Source organism: Cucurbita pepo, chromosome LG11 (assembly GCF_002806865.2).
Source record: "Cucurbita pepo subsp. pepo cultivar mu-cu-16 chromosome LG11, ASM280686v2, whole genome shotgun sequence".
Lineage (NCBI taxonomy): Eukaryota > Viridiplantae > Streptophyta > Magnoliopsida > Cucurbitales > Cucurbitaceae > Cucurbita > Cucurbita pepo.
Window position 1 is genome coordinate 8,695,589 of NC_036648.1, and position 14,972 is coordinate 8,710,560.

Sequence of the window (14,972 nt, forward strand, 5' to 3'; positions counted from 1 at the left end):
CCGACAAGGTTCTTGGTTACTTTGCTTTCAACATTGCAGCCGATGACGCCTCTAACACTCTTGCTAATGCCGCCAAATCCAATTGGTGATATCTTATAGTTCAACCCTCCAATAAGAGCTATGCTGCTCTATGCTGCTCTATGTCTATGTCTCTGTCTCTGTCTCTGTCTTTTTTATCATGTTGTACCTTGTGTGGTGTGTACGTTCAAGGTTTGAGGTCTTATCTTCAACCATCCAATAAACTTTGTGGCGTCTTCCTTCCTACCAACATCCTCGCTCTCTTCTCCATTCATTTCTATCAGTATTCCACTACTTCTCCACACACTGCCCATGTACGCGCACATGGACCTACCAGGATAGGCTCGTACACATACCCCATGGTTAGTCGGGCACAATAAATTACACATCGCCGAACACCACAAAACAGAAAAAACCCGCATAATAGTATGGTGAACATAAATATCGAATTCATACTTTTATGACATAAAGGGGTAGTATTCCAATGCAAATGACATATAAATATGCATCAGGTCCCATGACTTACATGACATATTACGTCATATGAAAATACGTTCCAATTCCATAAACATTTCATAACATAACTCAATTCGGTTATTACACAGGGCAACATTCATCACTTTCATGGCATATAATACTAACATATGAACCATAACTTTTCATAACATCATTAGTCAACATAATCCATGCATCCCATACTAACATCACATAAAATATGGTGCAGGAGCCACAGGACAAGCACCATCTTACAACACCTAATAAGCTAACTCTAACAGTAAATTCACTTCCCTCGATGGCCTTGGCTAGAGTTACTCACAATAAGCTAATTCCAACGGCTAACTACGTCCTCAGAAGGCAAAAACAAGGACAGAAACGGCTTTGGAAGGACCAAAAACTTCGAAATCGATATATTATGAGAATACCGAGTCGATAAGTCGAGCTGCCACCGACAAGCGGAGAAAATCGATGCAGCCGAGCCAACTTCATGCACATGCGAGCCAAGCCGCAACTGTGTATGCGTGCAAAGCCGAAACTGGAGCTACGATGTTGGGCCAAACGTGTACGCGGCCAGCGTTCTCGCCTGGGATGTGGGCTGGAGTGGGGATTGAAACAAGAGGCTATTGGGTTGCAGGTATACGAGGAGACTCGACCCGAATCCAACAACTTGTCTTCCTTACCCGAAAAACAACAAAACCCTAATTGATCTGCCTCCCCAATTTTTGACGACGCACCGCAGTCTCCTTTGCTTCAGACGATCATGTAGCATCCTCGACGCCGATTTCCGACGAGCACATAGCGATCCCAACGCCGATACCTTACTTCCACTCAATTCTTCCTCCGAAATAGCAACTCTAACGTTTCGAGAATCATACCAGGCATATTAAATTACATAACTAAATCACCTATTCTTCTATATTATTAAAAAAAAATCATGAAAACCAGGTGTAAATGCATACTTCAAACATTATCATGCTTACAATAATCAATTTCAGTTAATTCACTTCCAATTCCATTGTTATCGTCATTGAACATCGTACGGTTGATGTCATTATTTTTGTGGATATATTACTGAGTCGATTGGGGAGGAGAACAAAACATTTTTTATAAGGAAAAATCCAAAAAGAACAATATCAGCTAACTGTGAACTTGAGCTACTACAAATGGTATCAGAGCCAGACACTGAGCGATGTACAAGTGAGGAGACTAAGCCCTGAAGGAGAGTGGACATGAGGCAGTATGCCAGCAAGGACGCTGGTCCCCGAATCGGGTGGATTGGGGGAGGGGGAGGGGGCGGGGGAGGTTGTCCCAAATTGATTGGAGAAAGGAACGAGTGTCAGCGAGGACGTTGGGCCGTGAGATCACACATCGGTTGAACGAAACATTCTTTATAAGAGTGTAGAAATCTCTCCACAGTAGACAGACATGTTTTAAAAAATCTTAAGGGAAAGCATGAAAAGAAAATCTCAAAGAGGATAATATCTACTAGCCGAAGACTTTCGCTCTTACATACAACTGAGCTAGGTTAACGACACAAATATGGTAAATCTTGGTTGAGATACATGAAACTGCCTCTTTTCCCATTGGTTCTCTTAATAATTTTGAAAATAATAACTTGAAAAAGACATATCGAAAACTATATTAAACTTAAAATAGTNTGTAAATCTTGGTTGAGATACATGAAACTGCCTCTTTTCCCATTCGTTCTCTTAATAATTTTGAAAATAATAACTTGAAAAAGACATATCGAAAACTATATTAAACTTAAAATAGTTCCACGGACTTTAAATCTCTTACATTCCTAAATATTGATAGGACCCCGACACAATACACATAGACAAAACAAAGTCAGATAAAACCTTAAAAGCCAACTAACTATATGTCATTTTCGAACATTTTTAAGAGGGCATTGGACATTTATAAAATAAAATAGATGACTAGCTAATAAGACAAAACAAAGTTAGATATATATAAATACTCCAAATCTAAATGCTCGTTCATAGAATTGGAGATCTTAATGTAAAGTTCAATCTTACTGCTAATAAATATTGTTCATTTTGATCCATTGCCTATTGCCGTCAGCCTCATGGTTTTAAAATGCATCTATTAGGCAGAGATTTCCACAGTCTTCTCTCCAACCGATGTGGGATCTCACTGGGCCCATCGTCCTCGCTGATAGCATTTGTAACAGTCCAAACAACGTCCTCGCTGGCACACCGCCCGATGCCTAACTCTCATAGCATTTGTAAAGCCCAAACCTACTTCTAGCAGATATTGTCTGTTTTAGCCAATTACGTTTCGTCGTCAGCCTCACAGTTTTTAAATGCGTTACTAGGAAGAGGTTTCCATATCCTTGTAAGAAATGTCTTGTTCCCCTCTCCAACTAATGTGAGATCTCACTTGGGGTTTGTAAGATAATAGTGATATTAAAGATGTGATAAAAGTCGGTTCTATGAGGCTTAAACTAATGGATGGAACCCTAATTCAATATTAGAATAATTTTGAGTAGAATGCGACAAAAGAAAGTTAGATAGAACTAGTTTAATAGAATAGAAAAATAGGAAGGTTAAGGGTTTTAAATTTTAGTCTAACTTATCCACAAATTTTCATTCGTCAATGAATTCGATATCAACGTGAAGAGCGAGTTGACATTTTCATACTCAGTGAAAGTTCATGGGATCACTTAGTTTCGTAACTTTATATAGCCCACAAGATAACTCAATAATACAATTGAACTGACATATGCACGATAAGAGAGAATATGATGACTAGGAAAGACTTGAAAGAATTGGAAGTTACTATTTACACACTAACAAGATGCACATTTTTTTTCGGGTGGCTCAACTATAAGAACTCTACAGTTAAGCATACTGAGTAATTTTATGTTGTGTGACCGTTTGGAAATTTGTATAGGATGGATGTGAGTGAGGAGTAAACATCATAGAAGGATTCGTGTTGGTTTGAGGGACACGCTCGGGATATTAGATACCGAATTCAAAATGTATGGATGGTTACAATTACAAAAGGAAGTTAATATTGAAGGTTGAGATTTGAGAGTATTATAAATATGGGATTGGTATGCCATTGTTTTACAACCAACCAACCATTGTTGATTGATATCAGAAGAAGAAGAAGAAGAGAAATTGTGGATTGAAATGGCGGAGTTTGTGAATGCTGGCTACTGGCTTGCCGGTACCGACGACACGCTCCCGGCATCGAACATCGACGCTACACTTTTCACCCATCTGTTTGTTGGTTACGCTCAACTCAACTCTGATGCTCATGAAGTCACCGTTGATCCTTCACAGCTTATTCTCATCAATCAGTTTTCTTCCACCGTGAAGCTGAGTAACCCTGAGGTCAAGACTCTGTTGTCCATTGCAGGAGACACCGCTGTGTTCGCCACAATGGCTGCAGAGCCTGCAAACCGTGATGCCTTCATCAAATCCTCCATTGCAGTGGCCAGAGGAGGTGGGTTTGATGGCCTCGATCTCCAATGGCTATACCCTTCTTCCCAGGATGAAATGGGGAACTTCAAAACTTTGATCCATTCGTGGCACCAAGCGGTGGTGGATGATGCCACCAGCTTAAGCCTTCCGCGGCTGCTCCTGGTGGCCACAGTCTCCAATGTTCCGTATCTTGAGAACAACATTCAATACCCAGGTGAAGCAATTAACCAAAATCTGGACTGGGTGAACATCCTCTGTTATGACTTTTACGCCCCAACTCTGTCAAGGAGTGCCACTGGACCATCCTCTGCCTTCCACAATCCAAAGGTCAATACCTTTTCTGCAAGTTTTGGGATCAGGTCATGGGCTCAAAGCCTTCACAATCCCAAGAAAATTGTGTTTGGAATTCCTTTCCATGGGTGGGCTTGGAAACTTTTAAGCGCTCACCACCACGAAGTGTATGCTAAAGCAGATGGAGAAGCCAGCGGAGAAAATATTGGTCCAGACGGCCAAATCTTCTACTCCGATGTGCAGAAANGCACGAAGTGTATGCTAAAGCAGATGGAGAAGCCAGCGGAGATAATATTGGTCCAGACGGCCAAATCTTCTACTCCGATGTGCAGAAATTTATAGAGGACAATCAGGCTGGTGTTGAGAACAATGACAAGAGCTATCTAATTGCGTACACTTATTCTGACACAACCTGGATTGCCTATGAGAGTGAATACACCATCGCCCACAAGATTGCACTCGCAAAGGCCGACAAGGTTCTTGGTTACTTTGCTTTCAACATTGCAGCTGATGACGCTTCTAACACTCTTGCTAATGCTGCCAAATCCAATTGGTGATATCTTATTCTTCAACCCTCCAATAAGAGCTATGCTCATGCTCATGCTCTGTGTCTTGTGTCTTGTCTTATGCTTCTAGCTCGGTCGGAAGACTTGTCTTATTATGTATGATGACACGTGANGTTCAACCCTCCAATAAGAGCTATGCTCATGCTCATGCTCCTCTGTGTCTTGTGTCTTGTCCTCTCCTCTGTGTCTTGTGTCTTGTCCTCTGTGTCTTGTGTCTTGTGTCTTGTCTTATGCTCCTGGCTCGGTCGGAAGACTTGTCTTATTATGTATGATGACACGTGATTTGTGGTTCCTGCACGTGTCATGTATTTTGATATGATGTGTTATGATGGTGTAATATGTTATAATGCTATGATATGTTATGATATGACGATATGATACATGCATTATGATGATATTTCATGTTACGATGATATGTATGTATGAGATGCTATGTTGTATTATGATATGAACATTTAATTAGGCTTTCGGCCGAGGTTACTGTTCAAGCCCACGAGGCTTTGCCGCGAGAGTTTCGACATTAGTGATTTGCTCTGAAGCTGGCCCATAAACCAAGGCTAATAGCCCATAAACCATATGAATCCGACTGATCGGACCGAACTGCCAATGAAATCCATTTAGCCAGTTAAGCTAACAAGAAAGAAATAGATCAGAAATCGAGTTTGAAGGCCCGGGAGTACGGGAACTGGTACGGTAGGGATGGTGCGAGATGGTTCCGTCTTGTATCCTGGCAGAAGATCCCCGCAAGCAGCATTTCTTTCCTCGGTAAGGCCCACGGAATCCCTCTTATTAGGTATTTATGATACCATTACTATGACAACAATAAACAAAGAAGAGGAATTCTTAGTCAGATTTCAGTAATTCAATGAAAAGATATAGCTAGTCAAAACAGTCTCGGTCTATAGTCTTTATACGTTATAGGGATACAAAAGTATAGAATCGTCTACTTATACTGGGTAGAGGCACTTAGGAAGCATCCTAAGGAAAATCCCATGATAGAGAGCGGGCAGCGCTGGGAGATCTCACTCTTATCAATGCCGTTCACCAGCTGTACTTGTCGCAAGGGGCCAAAAACCACTCATATCAGGTGCAAAGTATATATAAGGAAAGAGCATAGACTGACCTCAATAATGTTCGCAATCAGACAGACGATCNGAAACCCGATGGTGCCGAGAATCGAGGAATGACAAAGTACTCCTTTCTTTACGGGGCTCATGGAGTAGCGTATTTCGAAAGAGGGGCCAAGATTCCAATTTCGGGCCTCACTCAGTTTCTGCGATAGGGAGAATCTTTCTTGTTGCGGAAAAGCAAGTATCGGGAGACGAATATCGAGATTGGGTTCGCGCTCCGTAACTAATAGAGAATTCCCTTCTCTGACGGATACTTGGCTTAGAGAGCTGCTAACGTCCTCGGCTGAAGCAAAGATNCGGGGTGTGGGGTTGTGCCACATGAATGATTAAGATGAAATGTATTGGGACCTCATGCATACTGTATGTTCACATGCATCGGGATACTTCCCCTTTTATGATAAATATGGATATGTATTGATGAGATGACCATCTTGCTTGACATGATGCACGATGGTGGTTGTACCCGGACATCTGGCTACAGCCAACTAGCAGGCCCATGGGGTGTGCCAGATCACCTTGTGGGCCCATGCTCGCATGTGTAGTCGTGTGTAGGGAAATACTACACATACCAATTTCTCACCAGACAAGACTGAAGGCCACCTAAGGGACCATGATTTTAAATTATGTCCCTATTTAAGATTGCATATGTGTGCATTTCGTGATTCCATATGTGTGAAAATTTTCTTAAAATGCATGTGAGTGAGAACAAAACATGTTCAAAGCACTCGTGTTGATTTGTGGGAATAGTCTTTACTCTTAAGAAGCGAGTAGTAGACAATGCGACTATGTCGTAGAGCAATGCTGAGGTTATTAGGCACTTAATTCTTTTCATGAGTTCAACTATTTATTGGTATACAATCAAACTATCCCTTTTAGAATAATAAAAATCATTAAGCAATGTTTGGATAGACAATTATTAACTATAAATACATTATTGAAATAGAACACAGTTCTAGAACGCCTGTTTTTCTTTAGATTCATAAGGTTTCTCTATGATTCGAGATGATTTTTCGGGTTTTCCTCGGCAGAAAATTTGATCTATTGATCTAAACCCGACGCATCAACGACCTTAATAACAAATAGAAAGAAAATCATATTAAGCAACAACAAAAGCCTTGGCCTTTTTTCCACTCTCTTGAAGCTACCTTGGCAAGAGAATGATGTTCATCATCAGCTGCAATGTTCCAAACAAAGTAACCATTCAATCCCAAGTTGTCTTTAACTCTTGAAATCTTGAACTTTATGGTGTCCTCATCTTCGTAGGCAATCCAAGTTGAGCCAAAGTTTGTGTAGCCAATGACAAAGTTGCGGTCCATTGGAACATTATTGGCATCGTTATCAGCTATAAATTTCTTAATGTTCCTATACTCTATGAGACCTTCCATGGATATATTTTGCCCTCGAGCTGGCCCTTGCGCTGGTGAAAACACTTTGTGTTTCTTAGAACTCTCAAGTTCCCATGCCCATCCATGGAAGGGAAGTCCAAATACCATCATTTTAGAAGGCAAACCTTGTTGAATCCACGTTCTAATACCTGAAATTCAACACAAATACTTAACCATATCAATTTGGTTACTAGCGATTTGGTTGGTTGGTTGAGCATACATCTAATTAAGTAGAGATGATATCCTCAAAGAAAAAGGAGAAGCATTATGTACGTACAAGACTAGTTGAAAACAGGTCTGACCACAAGCTAAAAACCTTGCGCACCAACTAAGGTGGCAAGTTCTTATCCCACAAATTCTCAAAGTTTGGTGAAGAGGAAGGTATCAAGCATCAACTCATCGCATTGTACCCTCAACAACACTAAAGAGAATTGAAAAAGTACCTAAGGTTCTTCTATTCAAAAGCTCTCTTTATGCTTTAATTGTTTGTTTCTTTGGGCTAAATCCAACATTCAGTTGTAACGACTCATGTTTAGGATTCAGATCAGGATATTAGGCACTTGATGGCCCAGACATTCCCACTGACCTTATCACGTTACTTATTCCTTACTTCTAATAGTAAAAAATTATCCCCACCGATCAGCACATGCTCTTTCGACATGCTTTATGCTCACTCACATGATTCTTAGAGATCACCCAATATTGAGACGTTCTAAGAAAAACCCACTTGGAAATTCCTATTATAAGTACCGAAACATAATCAAACTCGAACTATAGAAATTAGAATAGACATAATTTGATATTTCAAAACATACCAAAGTAACCAGAGGAGGAGTTTTTGTTTGGATTATAAAACGCTGAGGAAGGTCCAGTTTCATTGGTGGAGGAAGTAGGAGTGTAGATATCATAAGCAATCACATTAACCCAATCCAAAGTTCTTCGGATTACTTGAATTGGATATCGAACGTCATTTATATAAGGCGAGTAAAACAGCGTAGCAACAAGGATCAATCGTGGCTGACGAGACTCCTTAGCTTCTTTGACAACACCATTACGACACTCAATGATGAGAGCTTCAAAATTGGACATGTCCTCCACACAAGAAGGGTACACCCACTGAACATCCACCCCATCAAAGTTACCCTCTCTGGCCTTACAAATGAAGCTTCCAATAAAAGATGCACGATTTGAAGAAGTGGCCGCCATGGCTGCAAAGCTTTCAGCTCTTGCATCGTCTCCTCCAATGGACAGTAAGGTCTTCACCTTCGAGTTGTTTTCCTTGACAGTGCTAGAAAAGTGATGAATAAGGGGCTTGGCTGAATCGGAGAAGGAGAGTTCGTAGGTTTGGGAGTTGAGATTAGCATAGCCACAGAAGAGATGGGTGTAAAGATTGGTATCAATTTTGGAAATGGGAAGGTGGGCGTTGGTTTGGGTGAACCAATAGCCTGCATTTACAATGTTATTTTTGGCCATTTGGAGAAACAACTCCAAGGGGAAAAACACATTGATTCAAAAATGAATCATCTTATTACGACTTTATAAGAACTAACCTACCAATTTTCAAACTTAAACATAATTTAATATTATCAAGTTATCTATCTAACTTTGTTTTGTCTCTATATCTATATTTTATGCGTTCGGGTTCTATCAATGTTTTAAGAATGGAAGAGATTGAAAGTCGCTTACAACTGTTTTTAGTTTAATATATAGTTTTCGATCTGTCCTTTTCAAGTTATTATTTTCAAAATTATTAGAGTACCAATGGAAAAGAGACAATTTTATGTATCTCAACCTAAGATTTACAATATTTGTGAGCGTATGTAACAGGGTAAGCCTTCGGCTAATAGTTACTATTCTCTTTGGCTTTCCCTTCAAATTTTTTAAAACACTTCTATTGTGGAGAGATTTCCACTCTTATAAAGAATGTTTCGTTCAACTGATGTATGATCTCACGGCCCAGTGTTCTCGCTGGCACTCGTTCCTTTCTCCAATCGATTTGGAACCCCCCTCCCCAATCCACCCCATTCGGGGACCAGCGTCCACCTCATGTCCACTCCCCTTCGCGGCTCAGTCTCCTCACTTGCATGTCGCCCAATGTCTAGCTCTGATAGTATTTGTAACAGCTCAAGCTCACAGCTAGCTGATATTGTTCTCTTTGAGTTTTTCCTTATAAAGAATGTTTTGTTTTCCTCCCCAATCGATTCAGTAATATATCCACACAAAAAAAGGACATCAACCGTACGATCGTTCAACAACGACAACAATGGAATTGAAATTGAATCGACTGAAATTGATTATTGTAAGCCTGATGAATGTTTGAAGTATGCATTTACACCTGGTTTTCATGATTTTTTTTTAATAATATAGAAGAATAGGTGATTTAGTTATGTAATTTAATATGCCTGGTATGATTCTCGAAACGTTAGAGTTGCTATTTCGGAGGAAGAATTGAGTGGAAATAAGGTATCGGCGTCGGGAATGCTATGTGCTCGTCTGAAATCAGCATCGAGGACACTACGTGATAGTCTGAAGCGGAGGAGACTGTGACGCGTCATCGAAAATCGGGTTGGCAGATCAATTAGGGTTTCGTTGTTTTTCGGGTAAGGAAGACAAGTTGTTGGATTCAGGTCGGGTCTCCTCGTATACCCGCGACCCAATAGTCTGTTGTTTCAATCCCCACTCTAGCCCACATCCCAGGCGAGACGCTGGCTGCGTGCACGTTCGACCCAACATTGTAGCTCCAATTTCGGCTTCGCACGCGTACACAATTGCGGCTCGGCTCGCATGTGCACAAAGTTGGCTTGGCTGCATTGATTTTCTCAGCTTGTCGGCGGCAGCTCGACTTATCGACTCAGTATACTCATAATATATCGGTTTCTAAGTTTTTGGCCCTTCCGAAGCCGTTTCTGCCTTTGTTTTTGCATTCTGAGGACGTAGTTAGCCATTGGAATTAGCTTATGAGTAACTTCGGCCAAGACCATCAAGGTAAGTGACTTTACAGTTGGAGTTAGCTTATTATGTGTTGTATGATGGTGCGTGCTCGGTGGCCCCTGCATGCATCATATTTTATGTGATGTGACTATGTGATGCATGGATTATGTTGAGTAGTGATGTTTTGCAAAGTTATGGTTGATATGTTAGTATTATATGTCATGAAAGTGATGAATGTTGCCATATGTACACGTAGTATAATTGAGTTATGTTATGAAATGCTTATAGAATTGGAACGTATTTTCATATGACGTAATATGTCATGTAAGTCATGGGACCTCGTGGATATTTATATGTCATTTGCATTGGTATACTGCCCCTTTATGTCATAAAAGTATGAATTCGATATTTATGTTCACCATACTATTATGCGGGGTTTTTCTGTTTTGTGGTGTTCGGCGATTGTGTAATTTATTGTGCCCGACTAACCATGGGGTATGTGTACGAGCCTGTCCTGGTAGGTCCATGTGCGCGTACATGGGCAGTGTGTGGAGAAGTAGTGGAATACTGATAGAAGTGAATGGAGAAGAGAGCGAGGATGTTGGTAGGAAGGAAGACGCCACAAAGTTTATTGGATGGTTGAAGATAAGACCTCAAACCTTGAACGTACACACCACACAAGGTACAACATGATAAAAAAGACAGAGACAGAGACAGAGACATAGACATAGAGCAGCATAGAGCAGCATAGCTCTTATTGGAGGGTTGAACTATAAGATATCACCAATTGGATTTGGCGGCATTAGCAAGAGTGTTAGAGGCGTCATCGGCTGCAATGTTGAAAGCAAAGTAACCAAGAACCTTGTCGGCCTTTGCGAGTGCAATCTTGTCGGCAATGGTGTAATCACTTTCGTAGGTAATCCAGGTTGTCTCAAAATAAGTGTAGGCAACAAGATAGCTCTTGTCCTTGTCCTCAACACCAGCCTGATTGTCCTCTATAAATTTCTGCACATCGGAGTAGAAGATTTGGCCGTGTGGACCAATGTATTCTCCGGTGGCGGCTCCATCCGCTTTAGCAAACAGGGTGTGCTGGTGAGAGTTGAAAAGCTTCCAAGCCCACCCGTGGAAGGGAATTCCAAACACGATTTTCTTGTGAGGCAGATTGTGGAGGCTCTGCGCCCACGACCTGATCCCAAAATTAGCAGAAAGGGCATTGGCCTTGGGATTGTGGAAGGCAGAGGATGGCCCTGTGGCAGCCCTGTTGGAGTCAGGGGTGTAAAAGTCATAAGAGAGGAGGTTCACCCAGTCCAGCTTTTGGTTGATTGCATCAGCTGGGTATTGAATGTTGCTCTGAAGATAGGGAAGATTGGAGACTGTGGCCACCAGGAGCAGCTGCGGGAGGCTTAAACTGGTGGCATCGTCCACCACCGCTTGGTGCCACGAATGGATCAAGGTTTTGAAGTTCCCCATTTCTTCCTGAGAAGAAGGGTATAGCCACTGGAGGTCGAGGCCATCGAACCCACCGCCTCTGGCTGCAGCAATGGAGGACTTGATGAAGGCATCGCGGTTTGTAGGGTCTGCAGCCATTGCGGCGAAGACGGCGGCGTCTGCTGCAATGGACAACAGAGTCTTGACGTCAGGGTTACTGAGTCTGACGGTTGGAGAAAACTGATTGAGGAGGATGAGCTGTGAAGGATCGATGGTGACTTGGTAGGTATCAGAGTTGAGTTGAGCGTAGCCAGCGAAGAGATGGGTGAAGAGTGTAGCGTCGATGTTGGCAGCCGGGAGCCTGTCGTCGGTGCTCGCAAGCCAGTACCCAGCATTCACNTTTTTTTTTTTTTTTTTTTTTTTAATTCTTCTTTGTTCTTATGATATGAATGAAGAACAATGTGGTTGGTTTGTTTGTTTGTTGTAAAACAATGGCATCCCAATCCCATATTTATAATACTCACAAATCTCAACCTTCAATATGAATTATTCTATAATAATCCCTCAAATATGTATTGAATTCGTGGATAAGTTACACTAATATAATATTTAAAACCCTCCTCCAATTCCTATTTTTCTATTCTATTAAACTCCTTCTATCTAACTTTCTTTTGTCGCGTTGCACTCAAAATCATTATGATATTGAATTAGGATTCCATCCATTTTTTTAAGCCTTATTTTATCACATTTTTATTTTGGGTATAATATATACTTTTCCTCCATTAGTCTTATTTAAATGTCCCTGTTATGTTATCTTACGTATCTCATATGAGATCAAATATTAGTTGCAGAGGGGGAAGGAAACATTTTTTTTTATAAGTGTGTGGAAATTAACCTCTACCTAGTAGGACGTATTTAATAACCGTGAGACTGACCGCGATGTGTAATGGGCCAAAACAAACAATATTTGCTAGCGGTAGGTTTGGGCTGTTATAAATGATACCAGAGTCAGGCATCGAGCGGTGTGCTAGCGAGGACATTGTTTTAGATTGTTACAAATGCTATCAAAGCTAGGCATCTGGCAGTGTGACAGGTGAGATCTGACGTCAAAAATATAAGTCCAATTCATCATTTGGTATGAAGTCGTTGTCAAGTATTTATTTAATTGTGTACATGTATGCTTGCCACCTCAAAATGGATATAATTTTTTAATGGGTTTGAAATTTGTAAATGGGATTGAGCAATAATAAATACTATATATCTATCTTTGTTTTGTCTCATTAGCTGGTCATCTATTTTATTTTATAAATGTCCAATGGCACCTCTTTAAAATGTGCGAAAATTATAGTTTGTAAGTTCTATCCAACTTCTTTTTGTCTCTATTAATGTGTTGAAAATATTTACATTAAACAAGGCGTGTACGGATGAGGCACGGAATTGGGTAGAGGCGAGGAATATAATCTCGTCTACAACCCTATATATCTGATGAAAAAAAAATGTTCCTCACTCCCTCCCCATTTTATCTGTATAAACGAGGAATCTCCTCCCTGCCCTAATTTAGGGCATGTCCTTGACCCGTGGGTAAAATGAATTTCTCTGATTAAAATATGCATATAAATCCGATTTCGATGATTTTCTAAATATCATGTAAAATTAGACGATAAGTAATAGAATAGGTGATTTAGTTATGCAATTTACAACCTTATATGCTTTACGATACAACATATGTGGGGATGGTTAGGAANGTTACACTCAAAATCATTATGATATTGAATTAGGATTTCATCCATTTTTTTAAGCCTTATTTTATCACATTTTTATTTTGGGTATAATATATACTTTTCCTCCATTAGTCTTATTTAAATGTCCCTGTTATGTTATCTTACGTATCTCAGATGAGATCAAATATTAGTTGCAGAGGGGAAGGAAACATTTTTTTTTATAAGTGTGTGGAAATTAACCTCTACCTAGTAGGACGTATTTAATAAATGATACCAGAGTCAGGCATCAAGCGGTGTGCTAGCGAGGACATTGTTTTAGATTGTTACAAATGCTATCAAAGCTAGGCATCTGGCAGTGTGACAACGAGGATACTGGCCCTGGTGAGATCTGACGTCAAAAATATAAGTCCAATTCATCGTTGTCAAGTATTTATTTAATTGTGTACATGTATGCTTGCCACCTCAAAATGGATATAATTTTTTAATGGGTTTGAAATTTGTAAATGGGATTGAGCAATAATAAATACTATATATCTATCTTTGTTTTGTCTCATTAGCTGGTCATCTATTTTATTTTATAAATGTCTAATGCACCTCTTTAAAACGTGCGAAAATTATAGTTTGTAACTNTGATATGAATCAACAACAATGTGGTTGGTTGGTTTGTTTGTTTGGTTGTTTGTTTGTTTGTCGTAAAACAATGGCATCCCAATCCCATATTTATATTACTCTCAATATCATTCCTCAAATATTTATTTCCATTATACTAATTTTTCTATCTAACTCCCTTTTGTCCTATTACATCCAATCTAACGATCCATACCCAAGATTCAAAATTTGGATTCGGTGCCTGATAGCCCGAGCATAAAATGTCAGTTCACAAGGATCATTCTTCTAAGAATTTTTAATCTCAATACTCAACTGTCGTGTATATATCAATTCAATTGCATTATTTAACACTATCTAGCGGGCTATCTAAAGTGACGTGAAAATAAGTGAGTCCATGAACTTTCACCGAGTACGAAAATGTCAACTCGCTCTTCACGTCCATGTCGAATTCATTGACAAATGAAATTTTTTTGGATAAGTTAGACTAAAATTTAAAACCCTCACCATTCCTATTTTTCTATTCTATTAAATTAGTTCTATCTAACTTTCTTTTGTCGGGTTGCCCTCAAAATTATTCTAATACTAAATTAGGGTTCCATCCATTTTTTTAAGCCTTATTTTATCACATTTTTATTTTGGGTATAATATATACTTTTCTCACTTTAGTCTTCTTTTAATATCACTATTATCTTACAAACCTCAGGAGAGATTGAACATTAGTTAGAGGGGGAATGAAACTTTTTTTTTACAAATGTGTGGAAATTAACCTCTCTCTAGTAGACGCATTTAAAAACCATAAGACTGACGGCGATACGTAATAGGCCAAAACAGACAATATCTGTTAGCAGTGGGTTTGGGCCGTTACAAATGGTATCAAAGTCAGGCATCGAGCAGTGTGCCAGCGAGGACGTTGTTTGGGTTGTTACAAACGCTATCAAAGGCAGGC

General features: G+C 40.0%; 3 protein-coding genes across 3 annotated transcripts; 1 reads left to right on the forward strand and 2 right to left on the reverse strand.

The window, feature by feature from the left end:
* Positions 1-3,671: 3,671 nt before the first annotated feature.
* Positions 3,672-4,813, forward strand: LOC111804837 (oviduct-specific glycoprotein-like). The gene is made up of 2 exons (XM_023689633.1): positions 3,672-4,464; positions 4,560-4,813. Exons 1-2 carry the CDS (start codon positions 3,672-3,674, stop codon positions 4,811-4,813), a joined length of 1,047 nt encoding a protein of 348 aa, XP_023545401.1.
* Positions 4,814-6,921: 2,108 nt separating this feature from the next.
* Positions 6,922-8,810, reverse strand: LOC111804883 (chitinase-3-like protein 2). The gene is made up of 2 exons (XM_023689692.1): positions 8,153-8,810; positions 6,922-7,486 (listed from the first exon to the last, which is right to left on the reverse strand). The coding sequence occupies exons 1-2, from the start codon at positions 8,808-8,810 to the stop codon at positions 7,044-7,046; spliced, it is 1,101 nt and encodes a 366-aa protein (XP_023545460.1). The 3' UTR covers positions 6,922-7,043.
* Positions 8,811-10,873: 2,063 nt separating this feature from the next.
* LOC111804838 (acidic mammalian chitinase-like) lies at positions 10,874-12,098 on the reverse strand (the record flags this gene model as incomplete). Its single annotated transcript, XM_023689634.1, has 1 exon — positions 10,874-12,098. A coding segment is annotated over one exon (1,050 nt), but the record flags the coding sequence as incomplete, so codon positions are not given.
* Between the last annotated feature and the right edge of the window lie 2,874 nt (positions 12,099-14,972).